The sequence below is a fragment of the Spinacia oleracea genome, chromosome 3, assembly GCF_020520425.1.
Source record: "Spinacia oleracea cultivar Varoflay chromosome 3, BTI_SOV_V1, whole genome shotgun sequence".
NCBI lineage: Eukaryota > Viridiplantae > Streptophyta > Magnoliopsida > Caryophyllales > Amaranthaceae > Spinacia > Spinacia oleracea.
In genome coordinates, this window is record NC_079489.1 from 14,184,131 (window position 1) to 14,199,246 (window position 15,116).

Sequence of the window (15,116 nt, forward strand, 5' to 3'; positions counted from 1 at the left end):
AGTACCCCTATGGTAGGTTTGTTTCTAGTTAAGTTTTGTGTGTTTAGTTTAGTTCAGGTTGTTTCTTTGGTAAAGATTTATGCGGGATCGAAGAGGATGTCAATCTTTCGACTACAATCAGACGAATCAGACAGAAATCATATTTGTCACGGCTACAACAGATATATAGTCCCCCTCGTCAATGAAGGCTGTAAATTACAGCGATATAAAAGAAGATATACAGAATGTTTGATATACTACGATCGTTGCTATGGTGAAAGGAAGTTTTTATTTGATTCGATTGTTATGTATTTGTTAGATTTAAATCTTTATGTAGATGTCAATGAATTAATTTGTTTATCAAAATAAAATAAAATTAATACTTATGTTGATTTTGTGATTACACATGCTCATTGTTACTGATATCTAGTTTTAATGTTTTTTCTCAACTTATGTTAATATTTGAGTAAGGATGATGCCAAGTCATGTCAGCCTTGAGTTGAGTTTTACTACGTATAAAGTTTATGCAAGCACACCTAATAATCCAAAGACTATCTGGATTCGAGCCAACTTTTAAATTTCAAACCCAAAATATTAGTTAAGCTGAAACAACATACTTATCACATGATCTAAACATTTGTTGCTAAACTATCTCAGTCCTCCCTAAATTTCAACTTCACCTTTTTTACACAAACACATACTCCTTGAAGAAAGTAAAGAGACTCTCACAATCACACTAATCTTCACATCACCATTCACTCAAATAAACAAGAAGTTTTTTGGTTTCAATTCTTTTAGAACCCCGAAGTTAGTTTTGATGGTCGCCACCGTTTTGAGGTAGCTTCTACAAGTTGTTTTGCCATGAAGGTTTTCCTTATTTATTTATTTATTATACTTTGGCTTATCTATTGCCAATTCTTGTGGCAGGGGATCATAGGTCAAAGTGTACCTTTTATTCATAAAAAAGTTACTTTCTCCGTCTCTTTTTGCTATTAACGTTTTTCTTTTTGGATGTCAAAAAATATTTTTTACATTTCATATTATATTATTACATAAATGCTTTAATTTTGTGTCAAAATTTATGATTATTTTAATCAATTAAATTCATTGGATCATTTAATATCTCACACTTTTCCATTGCGACATTAATTTTTTCTCATTTTTCCAATATCAGAATTTGATAAAAGTGAAAACATAGTAAATAAACGTAATTTACCTTATTTAAATAAAAAAAATAGAGGAATCTCAACGCACACTAATTAAAAAGAAAAAGAAAAAAACTGGGAAGTGGACTTCTTATATTTGGGCTTAGCGCCTAAGCCCAACCAAAATCCAACACTATATTTTTTTTTTTTGGTCCAACACTACTTTCGATTCCGTGTTACTCCGTATTGTCACACACACTTTACCATAAACCAAGAAATCCAACGTCTGCTGTTACTTATATCCGCGATCCACCTATGTAAACAATTCCATTCATCAAATTCAAATTCTCCCGCCATTAAAATATAATATAGAAGAGAGAGAAAAATGAAGGAAATTCAAACTCCTCGAAGCAAGGACATCATCCTTCGCCGGCCGAAGGAATCTCCGTCGTCAAAATCATTTTCCGATCAATCAAAGAAGCACCAGAAGGTACGAATTTCCTAACCCTAATTTCATTGTATAAGTTCATCACTTTGATTCCTCCTTTTGAATTTCGACTGAAAATTTTCGATTAGATTACAAAGAAGAGCTTGAATGCCGAATTCGCTTCAGTTTCTGAAGATTTCCTGACTGAATCAGTGTCGGAATCTATCAATTTATCGTCGATTTCTGAAAATTTGAGCGACGAACACTGCATCAGAGAATCGGAGGTAAAAACCGTTGCTCAACTTTTCAATTTTCCGACTCACATCATCGATTAAACAATCGTTGAAATGTTCGTTTGATTTTTGTGTCTTGCAATGTTCAGAGCTTCGAGAGCTCAACAGGCACAGAAAATCAGTCGATTGTTACATCAGAGGAAGCATTTACGCCAATTTCGAAGATCACAACTGTGTGTGATGAATCAGTCAATCTATCGCCTGATCGCATCAAAATGCTTGGATCAAACAGTTCTTCCGAGGTGGATGTTGCTGTCAATCTCCTCAAGCAAGCTAGAAGTCAAGTTATCAGCTCAAGTGACGTTTCTGCTACATCAAAGAAGCTTCTGGATGCATTGGTTGAGGCATCTGTGAGAGATTTCTGTGCTTTACCTGACGAAGGAGACATAATCGATGCAGTTCTTTCTAAAAAAGTTGAAGTTGTTGCGGTTTGCTTTGTGTTTTGGTTAATCTCTGTGACTATTGTGATCCTTTTTCGCTGTTCTGGTACTCGAGGCTCCGCTTCTTTTAATCCTCAACCTACCTGAGCTGGTAACTATACATGTTTCATCCTTACTTTAACTGTTGGTATTATAAGTTCCTGGAATTCCATGGTTAATTTCATTTTAAAGTGTTATAGCCAATTTATATACTTAGGCAAGTTTCTGATTCTGGTGCCTGCTGATTAGTGTTATGTTAGTATTCTGAAGCCGCGTAACTGTGTGTTTTGTACTTTTGTTACTTGCATTAGGAGGATGCCTTTTGTGAATTGCTGATGACTTTTAGGTATTCATCTAGGCTATGTTTTGCAAGCTGAGTGGAAGCTATCTTGTTGCAAAATATGTGTTTGCCAAAGACAATTAGGGCCTAAGCGGCTTCCCTGTAGGCATCTTGGTCTTTGATAGTTTTGTTATGAATAGTTGCTGGTTGGCTGATGGTTTAGGTGCATATGATAAGTGTACAAAAGAAAACTGAAGTCAATTTTCCCTGACCTAAGGGAAGATTTGTTTTGATAATTCTTCCCCTTCGGAGAATGAAAGAAGCTAAATATCTAAACCCAATTATTTCCTTGAGAAAGTATTTTCCACCCAGCTAAGAATATAGTCAAAGTTTCAAGGAGAACTAGAAATTCTACTGCTTAAGCTAAAACAATAGTTCAATACTACTGCTAAGAGATGTAAGATGACTACTAACTATTTTGTATGAGTTATCTAGGCTTTATATTTGCCACTTGATCAGTGGACTACTTGATCAAAATCCTCCTATACACGTAGTAGGATTGTGTAAAGTTAATAGATTCTAGCTTATTAAACTTTGAACATTTGTGGTACTTGCATGAACATGGCTGGTCAGGACAACGTTTGGAACAAATATATTGATCAAGAGCTCTCTTCAGACATCATTCTACGGCAATTTCCTATATATTTGCCTCCTTTTTTTCAAATGTTTATGATATGAACTGATATACTGTCTATTTCATTGCCCATTTCATGTATTAGTACGTGAAGCTAATAACAAGGCTGGTCCATAACTTTAGCAGTTAATAGCCCAGAAGTTAGGGTTTACACATGACTCATGTTATGTGGTGTACCTTTGATCAGCTTTGGAGTCTCTCAAAACTTCATTGGATCATATCTCTAGACATCTAGTTAGTCAATACGATCTCTGGTCACAAACATAAATACACAATTCATCTTGTTCGTGTGATTTATTGTCAGTCTTTCCTGTTTTTTTTTTTTTTTTTGTTTGTAATGACAGATGCTGATACACAATGTAATCTGTAAGGTTTTGACAAGTTAAATGACTATAGTGGCTCTTGCACATGTGCTTAAGTTGAAAATCTGAAAATAGACAAATCATTAGATTGACATGACTCGTTATGGGCAGTCAAAATTACGATTAGCTATGGAACCTACAATTTAACTGCCATCAGATTGGTTATAGATGGCTCATAGGATAAGATGCCTTTATTAAGTGCTTTACTTGAGTGGGTAAATGTACATGTTGATTTTGACATTTTACTCCGTATAAAGTAAGTCACCGAGATTCTCAGTAGTAAATATCTTGGGGGTAATGTGGAATGATTTTAGCTGTCAACATTGAAATAAAATCATACAGTTTCCCCATTTGGGGAACATAATAAACATGATAAACCTGATGAAGCTTTATCTGTTACCGTGTGCTGAAGCAATTATGTACTAAAATGCATCATTATTGAGAATTAAACTATGTAAACTAACAATCTTTCAACTCAGTCTCTACTCTCTAGTATGCATTGTGCTATAACCCAAAATAATTTTCACTGATGTGCAAGGTAAAGAAAAAAGCTACATACAAAAGTACAGGCGGTAGTAAAAAATAAAAATCTTATCCTTCTGCTTGTCTCAATTTTTTTGATCACTTGAAAAGATGTTTGATTTTTCCTATTCTTAGCTTTTGGTCCATTTAGAAATTTAAGAGGCCTCATGTGTTGATGGATTAATCTTCTATTTCCTTTTTATTCCTTGTGTTAAGGGACCTAGTTAGTTACACTAGGATACATTTTTTATGAACAGATATCAGCCTTTCTACCATAAACATACTATGTTTCTAGTGACAAAACCAACAATTTGAACTATAACAGTGAACAATAAGCTTGCTATTGTGATGATTGTTAAACTTCTTCCAGTTTATTAATTGATTCAAACGACATCATATCAAGTAATTACACTTGGTATGATCTATGAAGCACAAAATTAATGTAGTTGAATGGATGATCATCTGGAAAATCAACATTGTCATTTGACAACAAAATCTAGTGGGCTATTTCTTTTGCCCTCGCATATGGATACATGGTAGGTGTCAGTAATATGTCAGATTATGATTACACTCCCAACTGACAATAAATTCTGTCATATGATGCAGATCCTGCAGAACTTTCCACTACTGTTTTAGGGATTGGTAATAACTATTAGTTGGGACAAGTTTGCTTCTTCACACTCAAGCTGTGCTTTCTTTGCAAACCTGGAGGACCATACAGTGTAAATAAATCTGTTACCCCACCTTTTACACAAGGTAATCCTTCTTTTACTATCTGGAATACAAGCAGAAGCAGTTTCTTACTTGATGAAGTGCCACAGGTTGTTTATTCAGTCCTCAAATTACTGCCTCTTTATCTCTGACATGATAAACTGCATAGAGTAAGATGACACACAACATGATGTCACTAGCTCTAAATATGATGGAGATTATATGTGAATATCAGCCATGTTAGGTGCAGTAATAGTGTTATCAACATATCATAGTGGAGCTAACATGATTAAGTTTCTTAGTCAAAAGCTATTGTTGAATTTCATTGTACAAACAACCTTGATGCTCAAGTTTTACTCTGTGGTAGGCTGGTAGACCTTTACACTACGTGCAATCATAATTAGCATAGATTAGCAAATCTAAACAGGAAATACAAGTCAAATTACTAAGATTATATATAATCCGCTGATTTGGCTTTGCTGCTATTATAGGAAGTCAAGTGTGTGAAATTCAATATTAGCATTGGTATAGGTTTTTCCTTCAAATGCAACAAAGAAAATGACATGTTGTAGATTTTTGGTTACTCTTATAGAGGATTGAACTTAGTAGCTCTTATATGAATTTAGTAGGCGAAAATTAACTTTGCAACCTTTTTGGTTTAAGATAGAAGCTAGGGTAACCATCCTTCCATTTCCTTGTTCTAGTGGAATGAGTTTTACCTATTATAGTGTATAGTGTGATCACTTTTACTGAAACATGGGTGCAGTGACATTTGATGTGTTTTGCAAAAGTACAAAGATGATTTGGTTTATGTTAATGTTAATGTTTATCCTAATCATTTTATTTTGGATATGGATTTGTTGTTACTTCTGTGAAAGCATCTTTTTTAATTATATTATTTAATTGCTGTTAGTATTGAGGCTGCGCAACCCCCACCTCAAAAATAAATGGAAATAACATTATTATGTATTTTAGCAATAATTTTTCAGATACATTCTGAAAACTTTGATTTGAAACCATTTACTCTATACAAATATATCGTCTTTTCCTAAATTCCAAGGTAAAGAAATTTGATAGTGTTTAATATGGCCTGCAGTTTTGCTTTACTTTGCTTTGAGAAATCTTCTTGATTGAATAGATAATCCATGATTAATATGATCCAAAATTATTGGTTTGGATCAAGTAGGTAATCAGATAATTACGAATACGGAGTGATAGCCGTATCGCCTTCATAGTGGCTTGATCAAGCTTCAGAATAACTCTTAGTCCCTTTTCTTCATTTCTTTTGAGTAAGGATGGGTTTAGATATATAAAAACCATGATAAACATGCCACTGTCTATGATCACATATAAGTCTGATGGGGTTTCATCCTAAAACCTGGTGATAGGTGGAGTAGACCACCAATCTTATAATGTAAGTCAATATAACTCTATTTCATCCATGTGGGACAACTAGTCTCAACTCACACGTGGGTTAATCTTCTCAACAACTTGTTAGAATTTATCAAAACTTATATTTGTTATAAATTGTAATCGTTCAACCCTTATTTTGAACTTATCTTACTTAAACTTATAACTTATTTTTACTGAAATAAATGGAAATAAGTTGAATAGAACGTAGTATTAGTTAGTTATTTAGTCGGTGTTATTCATTGAACTTTTAAGCTTAAACAAGCTGTAATCTATTAGTTTGTATAACTATTATTTCAGTACTAACAATGCTTTCTGTTAGGTAATTCAAAATGCTCTAATCTCCTGGTGTACTGACAACCAGTGATCCTCATGGTATTAATTTCATGGATTAGGTCAGTGACTAAGATAAAGTTAATCACCTATTTTTAGACTAATTATTCACCAGTCTTTGCCAGTACCAAATTAGTCCATTAATTTAACTATATCTCTGTTGGAAGTTGTCAAATGTATTTGTCCATTACTCTTTGGAGCTATATATAGCTGCGACTTGGCTCATGCATGCATCGAGCTCCCCATTCTCTAGTTACGGTACGGCTACCAGTAGTAGTGGATAAATGACAATAACATACTAATGCTATGCTATACTTTCTCCGTCTTTTAATACTCGCAACGTTTGTTAGTTTCACGCACGCAATGCATAACTTTGATCATTTATATCTTAAATTCTCTTTATGCAAAAATTATAAAAAGTTGATATTTTGAAAATACACATTGAGACGAATCTAACAAGATCCAACATGACTATGTTTTATCTTATATAAAAAACACTAAGAATAGTCAAAGTAGATTATATGGATAGTGGCAAAAGTCCAAACGTTGCGACTATTAAAAGACGGAGGAAGTATTATTCATTTATTCATGATAAATTCCGCCACCTACCAAAATAAACCAAGTCACCACTAACCACCTACTTCCTCCATTCTTTTTTAAATGACACAATTGTACTTTTGGCACTATTCATATAATATACTTTGACCATCAATTGTGATTTATACTTAACAAAAAATATAGTCATGTGGGGTCTTGTTATAATCGTCTCATCCTATAGTTTTATAATATCAAACTTTTATAATTTTTAACCATTGATAATAAAAGGTATTAATGGTTGAAATATTACATTGGCAAACGTGACAAAAAAATTGTGTCATTTAATAAAGAATGGAGGAAGTATTTTGGGTGTCCAAGCTAAAAAGAACGAGAGATTATCCTCATTTTCTCACTTTTGTAACCCAAAGGTAAAACAATGATTAACATTGCTTTTTGTGGTAAACATAGGGATGTGTGATATTCAACTAAGAGTCAAATTAGATCGTTTTTAGGTTAACCGTGTGTTCTACGAAGAGATGTCAAGTAAGGTTGGTAATTTAGAAGAGTTGATGAAGGTTGAAGGGTAGCTCAGTTGATTGAAGTTGGTAATTACATCGGTATTTCGATCAAACCTTAAAAGGGGAGTATATATATTGTTGGGAGTATACTGAATTTTACCTTATCCTTGTCAATTAACTGTCAAGTTAAATAAAAGGGGATTTAACATCACTTGTGTTGATTTTGCCCTTTTATAAGTAGACTACCAATCACCAGAAAATTGATGTTTTACAATGCCAAGTTGCGTGAAAACAGCGAATGGTGAGGAAGGGAGAATAGTTGATGTTTTTATTTACATTTTTATGTTGCCATTCTAATTCAAATAGAATACAAATTATTTTTAATATCGCTATTATAATGTGTAAAATACGGGTTTGGGCCACACCCGTCATGTAGAGAGAGAGCTCACTTAACAAGACCGTAGGAGGTTCCACCTTCAAACCATACGGCTATAAGGGGAGTAGCCCCTTGGCCTTATTAAGTGTTTAACTCTCTTTTCTTTTATTAATGTGGGACTCTCACACGTGATGTTTAATGGGTCAGATCTTAACATAATGTAATACTCCCTCCGTTCCACAATGATGTTCCAATTTAGAATTTTCAATTTTGACATTATTCATAATTGAAGGAAATTTTCTAAATTGCTTCCAATACATAGAAAAAACATATTCAAGGGGGTCTGGTTTGATTTGTCTCAATGAATACTTTAGTAATATCAAAATTTTGTATTTTTTTTGCTAATGTATAATTAGAGATATAAAATGTGCATTGGCAAACGTGAAAAATATAAATTGGAACATCAATATGGAACGAAGAGAGTATATGACTACTCTTAACAAATTTGACGTTCACCCGAAATACTTTTTAATATTTTCAACATAGATACAATACGGAGTAAATTGTTCTATACATGTTTTTGAAATTTGAATTATGTCTCATTATAGGATGTGATATAAATAGATTGTAATCAAGTTAGTTTAAAAAAATATAAACTTTTATTGTAACAAAATACTCTTTAATAGGTGTAGTATAGATTATAAAGTTCAATAATTTTGTACTACATCATCTAATTTTTAAGATAGTGTTTGTTTTTCCTCAAAAATAATAAAATTTGTAACTACTAGCTTGTCCTTCCATTAATCAAAACCAAAAATTAAACAATAAGTGAAGGAGCAGCTGGCGTGATTTAATAGATTAAGCCTTCCAGAGTGTTTCATGCAATAATTAAGTAATCTTTGATGTTGTTTAAAATTAGAATAAAAACTACCACTTATAGAAGAGAATAATAATGGCTTAGCTATATAGATTATTTAATTAATTACTGTATGTTATTTGAAGAACATCTCTCTCTTTAATGAAAAAGTCCAAATAAACTAATCCTATAAAGTTCTCCTAGGGAAACAAGTCACATGGCGACTCCTTTTGTTTTATCATTCCTTTTCTCCACCGTAAAACCTCACTAATCATTGCATGGGAATTTAATTAAGATATGAAATTGAATTTGGATGGATTGCTTGGACCGCAGTTTTGTGTTGGTATTGGTGATTTGGTCCTAATAATATGTTTAGATAAAGAAATAACCATTAGGATATAGTTTTGATAGAAGATTATTCTAATTTTTGTTATATTTTTTATTCATAAAACATGAATTAGGGTGTAATCTGTTTGACTTATTAGACTTGTGTGAATTGCAATCTGAAGTTATAGGATCTGATTGGTATTATAATGGGTTAAACTTAATTTATTTGTCGACCTGATTGGAATTTATTGAAATGGACTTAATTGCAAGAGAGTAAACTAAATGCCTGATTGAAATGGACTTAATTGCATGAGAGTAAACTAAATGCCTGATTGAAATTTATTGAAATAGACTTAATTGCAAGAGAGTAAACTAAATGCCTGATTGAAATTTATTGGATCTTATTACCTGGTTGAAATTTATCTGAACTTATTAAAACTCATTACTTTTTAAAAAATAATGGAAAGAACACCTCTAAATGAACAATTATGTTTACTTGATATTCGTTGTACCACAAATTCTTATTTAAAGATGATGTACAATAAATATTGTACATCGAAGTAAAAGTTAAATGAAATTAATATTTAAAAGTTACACTGATATAATATAAAAGTTGTCTACTTTTTAGTGATAAATTTTCTCCCTTTTAAAAAAATTATCATGTCGTAACGATATAATCTTTTAAAATGTTCATCTATAAAAAAATGAAAATATAAAATTTAATAAAAACATATTAAAGTTACAAAAGCTTGAGTAAAAGTTACCTTGATTTACAATAAATTATTATATGTCATACTATTCCGTAAATCGATACGAAGTACATGTTAAGGGGTTATGGGACTCTTCTTAAATTGATAGATCAAGATATTTCTTATCACATACTCGTATCAAACACGTAAACACAAGGTTGTTTTTGTTGTCCAATTACTCCTTAGGAACGCTTCAACTGATCGAGCAAAAGATTATTGTTGATGAACCATATACATCTTGATACACCCAAAGAATTGGTTCAAAAGTAATGCATTCTAAATAATGGTACAACACTCTGTATAACGTAAAATAAACATTTTAACTTTTAAGGTGTAAGGTATGTCCCTGAAACCCGACCCATCTAATGCTCAAAACTAGACAATCCGAATTGGAATTGATCAAAACAACTTAGGCCACGAAACAAATTGATAAAGTTATTGTTGGTAATCTAGTTTATACTTCAATAGATTTGTATATGATCTGATCCCTGCCTTCCAAATTACACAAACCTAATCGGCTAATCCCTACAACTTGTTTCTCATCTCTATTTTCTATTTGAGTATTTTCTAAACAACTAGCTAGTCTCCTATCAAACTATTAAACACTTATTTAACGGTCATATCATATCTAACTAGATTAATCCCGTGCAAACACGGATATCTAAAATTATTATTTGACATTTTTTTTAATAAAATGTTTAACAGATGTATTTCTTCTCATAAAAAATGCATAATTAATAAATCTTAAACATATAATTTAATCAGTTAATATGCAATTTTCGTCCCATTACGTATTACATATTTGTATGTTTAATATGCTAACACTATTTGATATATATTACTAAAATATTACCAAAATCATTTTAAGTAAATTATTATTACATGGTATTTATTAAATGTCATATTTTATGTTTCAATATTTTTTCCATACATGAACAATTAAAAGAAAATAGAAATAAATTTAATTTACGTTTAGGAAAATATTTTTGGTGGGAAAAATTTTGCACCACGAAATGACATGTGCCTGTTTTAGTATAACTAACATTTTGACCCGTGCAATACACGGAAACATTATATATATAAAGTGTGGAAAACTTATATCGCTCGACATACATTTTGGTATCTTAAAATATAATTTTTTTTATGGTACATCCACAATGTTAATGTAAGATAAAGATAATTAGAAACACTGTATGTTTATTACTCTTTTTCTACTTTAAGGTTGTTATAAAATCAGTCTAAACAAAATTCAGGAATAACAATCAACGCCAATGATAATGTGATATACATTATAATTTCTTCTAAAATAGCAAATAAAAATGATTATTAATTAAAATAAAAAAATAAATGAAAAATTAAGACGTAGTCATAAAAAAGTGAAAAATGCATAAAATAAAAGCATATTACTACCTCTTAAAGTGTATGTTGATATAGTTGATTGTGTGAATAATATAACGAAAAATGATTGGTAGTCAAATTCATTTATAAATGGGAGATGAGAGGTTGATGGTTATTGGAAATAATGTTTAGTTTTCTTGTACTCGTATTATTTTTTGAAGTTAAGAATCTAAAAAGATTATTAAGTTACAAGTATTACGTAGTAATGCTTATTGATTTGTGATTATTTATTTTTATATTTTTTATTTTATTTATTATGGGTGTCTTTTCAGTTGTTATTTTTTCACATACAAGAGTGTCTTTTGAGTTTTCACAATTTTAATACAAGTATTAATATTGAATAACATTTAAATCAGTATATTAAAAGAAAAATAAAGGAAAAATATGAAGATGATGGAGAAGTAGACACATATCGCATATGTAACTATGATTTGAGTTTTTAAATACTACTCCGTACTAGGCACAGATATAATAGATAGTTAACTAATGTGTTGAAAAATAATTACATGGCATATAATCTGACCAAATAGTCTTTTACAAGTATTTGTAGTTCTGAAGGGGTGAAAAATAATAAATCGATTAGTAAAACGACAAGAACAAGGCGTAGGAGTCATTTCTTATTATAGGTGAACTGTAGAAGTCATTTCAAATGGTTACCATGTGATGAATCAGCTATTGACACGATTCATACCATCAATTTCCTTTCTTATCCAACACACACATGAAAAATATTAATTCTCAATATCCCCCTAAATTGAAAGAATTAGCACATTAATGTTAATTAGATTAAAGATAATGAAATGAAAGGTGGTTTAGCACTCATCATCATTAATGTATTCAAGCCTATTATTTATTATCTTGTCATTTCAATAAGAATTGCCTTACAAGTAAAGAGTTGCCCATTGTTTTTCTTTAATTAGTATCATTTTTTAATTGATGGGTTTTACCAAAGTTCAATTCCACCAATAAATTAGAATAATACAATTTTGCTTAATGTGGGTAATTTTGCTTAATGAGGATAATTTTGCTCCTATAAGCAACAAATTTTCTAAAAGAAAGGAAACAAGAAGATTTATGTGAAATCTATATTCTCTTCTTTTTTTAATTCTACTTAATGTAAGTACATGACAAGCAAACATTCATGAAACTCTCCTTAATATGCGATTAAGTTTGTGACCTTTGATCCTTTGGACAAAAAATTATTTACTAACAAAAATTATATTCTTATGCTGTGATTATCTCTCATTAGACTTACATAGTACGAAATACTAGATTTAAATGTACGTGTCAGAAACCTATACGACAATCACTTTAAAAGAGTATGACACCAAACACCTCAATATCTTTACCTATGAGGATGTTATTCAATTTCATATGAAGTACTCCGTATATTTTTAAGATATTGGACTGTATATTAAAGTATGAGAACGGGAAAACCTATCAAGTTTACTTGAATAATTATGTCTCATTAAGGTCCTGTTCTTCTGAACTTTATTTTGCTGAACTGAACTGAACTGAACTTAATGGAGCTGAACTGAACTGAACTGAACTGATCTTAATGGAGCTAAACTGAACTGAACTTAATGGAGCTGAACTGAACTGAACTGAATGAAGCTGAACTGAATTGAACTGAATGGAACTAAATAAAAAATAAAAAATAAAAAATAAATAATAAAAAATAAATAATAAATAATAAATAAATAATAAACAATAAACAATAAATGATAAATGATAAATGATAAATGATAAATGATAAATGATAAATGATAAATGATAAATGATAAATGATAAACAATAAACAATAAACGATAAACGATAAACGATAAACGATAAACGATAAACAATAAACAATAAATAATAAATAAAAATTAATAAATAATAAAATAATAAAATAATAAAATAATTAAGAATTAAGAATTAATAATTAATAATTAGTAATTAATAATAAATATAATGTATATTTATAACAATACTCATAATAATAAATAATAACTACGGAGTACAATTATCATAATTATTTATTAATAACAATAATTACATATAATACTAATATAATAATAGTAATATTTAAGTAATAATAACGATAATAATAATTATTATATATATATAAGTAATAAATGTCAATTTTAATTGCAATATCAAGAATAAAAATAATTACAAAGAAAGATGAATCCGTTCTTTTGAACTGAACTGAACTGAACTGAACTGAAGTTAATGGAGCTGAACTGAACTGAACTGAATGAAAGTGCAAAAAAAGTCCAAAAGAACAGGATCTAACAAAGTCTCGTTTTGATGTCAAGATTCGAGAAGGACCAGTGATGAAAGTTTTTCGTGTTCCATGTTCTCTAAAATTGAATTTAAGCTACTTGTTATATTAAGATGGTGAGAAATGAAAGTAATGAACTTACTAATGTAATTTAGCAAATTAAAAGCAATTCCAGTGGTTAAAAAGAGACCTGTTCACAAACAATAAAAATATATGAGCAGGTAGCCAACCATTGGTACATCAATGAGATAATTAAGCAACTATTAAAATCTTGTAGTTATTTTGAGCAGGTAGCTGAAAAAAAGAAAGGGAAAAAAGAAAGAAATTGTTTAAATTACATATTATAAAGAGATACGGAATACAAGGTATTGTAGCCAACCAATATGAAAATTTGTAGCTTAAATCAATTGTAGCTAAAAATTTGATGTGGCAAACTTAGCTACACCATCTTGTAACTCACCATTGAAGTTGTTTGAAGTCGTAGAATATTTCATGTCTATCGGTGTATACATTGTAATGAAAGTATGAAATGATATCCCTAACACATGTGTCTTTCTCAACTTGGAGATTTACATTATCGGTCATTTCTTTTTAGAGCGTCTCCAATGGCAAGTTAATTGTCAAATTAACTTGTCATGCCACCTAAGATTTCAAGCTAATTAAATTTATAGCAATTTTGTATTCCAATGGTAAACTAATTTACTAAACTAACTTGATATTTAAATGGGTTCACTTTTATAATTAACCATTTAATTATAATTTTATTTTCATTATTACTTAAATTCCTATTGGACCACTTTTTTACAAGAAAATTTATTAAAATCACTCCAATGGTTAAGCTAATAGCTTGAAACTTTTACAAATTGCAATCAAGTCCCTAGCTACAACCATTGGAGATGCTCTTATAAGGGAAAATGTCACACTTTCATCTCTATTTTCTTACATTTCTTATTCTCTCCTCCCATCCATCTTTACTTCTCACTTCTATTTTCTTTTTCTCTATAACTTTTCTTGTAAGAAAACAAATAAATAAAACTTATTTTCCATGGTGTTTTCTCTTGAAAACAAATTCCATGAAAGTTTATTTTCTTTTGAAAAAAGAAGTGGACGATCTCAATCTAAAAGCTATCCCTAGTGTCGCCGCGGAGCGTTTTTTCAGAGTTTGATTTCCTTGGTGGTAAAGGTAAAATTAGGGTTAGGGTTTTCAGTTTTGGGATTTCTTGTTTCTACCTAGCAGGGTTTTTTAATTTAAAGGATTGTGTTTGGAGGTTAATTGATCGAGTTAGAGGGTCAACTTAGACAGCTTTCCATCCCTTCTTTATTCTCCGCCGTCATCGTTCGTCGGTAAAGGTATTTTTAGGGTTAGGGTTTTTGTGAACTTGGATTTGCTGTTGTTTTAGGTTGTCTCTTGTGTAAGTTGTGGGCAGTACCCTGTGTGAATTGGTTTCTTGGCTTGTTATCCTAATTCCGTCTAATCGTCGTTGTCTTTGTTTTGTGTCGGACTACTCCGATCT

At 30.7% G+C, this 15,116-nt stretch overlaps 1 protein-coding gene across 1 annotated transcript; it reads left to right on the forward strand.

Moving 5' to 3' along the window:
- The first annotated feature begins 916 nt into the window (after window positions 1–916).
- Window positions 917–6,867, forward strand: LOC110801489 (uncharacterized). The gene is made up of 4 exons (XM_022006857.2): window positions 917–1,614; window positions 1,701–1,835; window positions 1,934–2,375; window positions 4,728–6,867. The coding sequence occupies exons 1-3, from the start codon at window positions 1,510–1,512 to the stop codon at window positions 2,369–2,371; spliced, it is 678 nt and encodes a 225-aa protein (XP_021862549.1). The 5' UTR covers window positions 917–1,509; the 3' UTR covers window positions 2,372–2,375; window positions 4,728–6,867.
- Window positions 6,868–15,116: the final 8,249 nt, after the last annotated feature.

Coding starts and splice junctions, on each gene's coding strand:
- LOC110801489 (XM_022006857.2), top strand. CDS start 1,510: ATGAAGGAAATTCAAACTCCTCGAAGCAAGGACATCATCCTTCGCCGG. Junction 1,615..1,700: donor AATCAAAGAAGCACCAGAAG/GTACGAATTTCC, acceptor ATTTTCGATTAG/ATTACAAAGAAGAGCTTGAA. Junction 1,836..1,933: donor ACTGCATCAGAGAATCGGAG/GTAAAAACCGTT, acceptor TGCAATGTTCAG/AGCTTCGAGAGCTCAACAGG.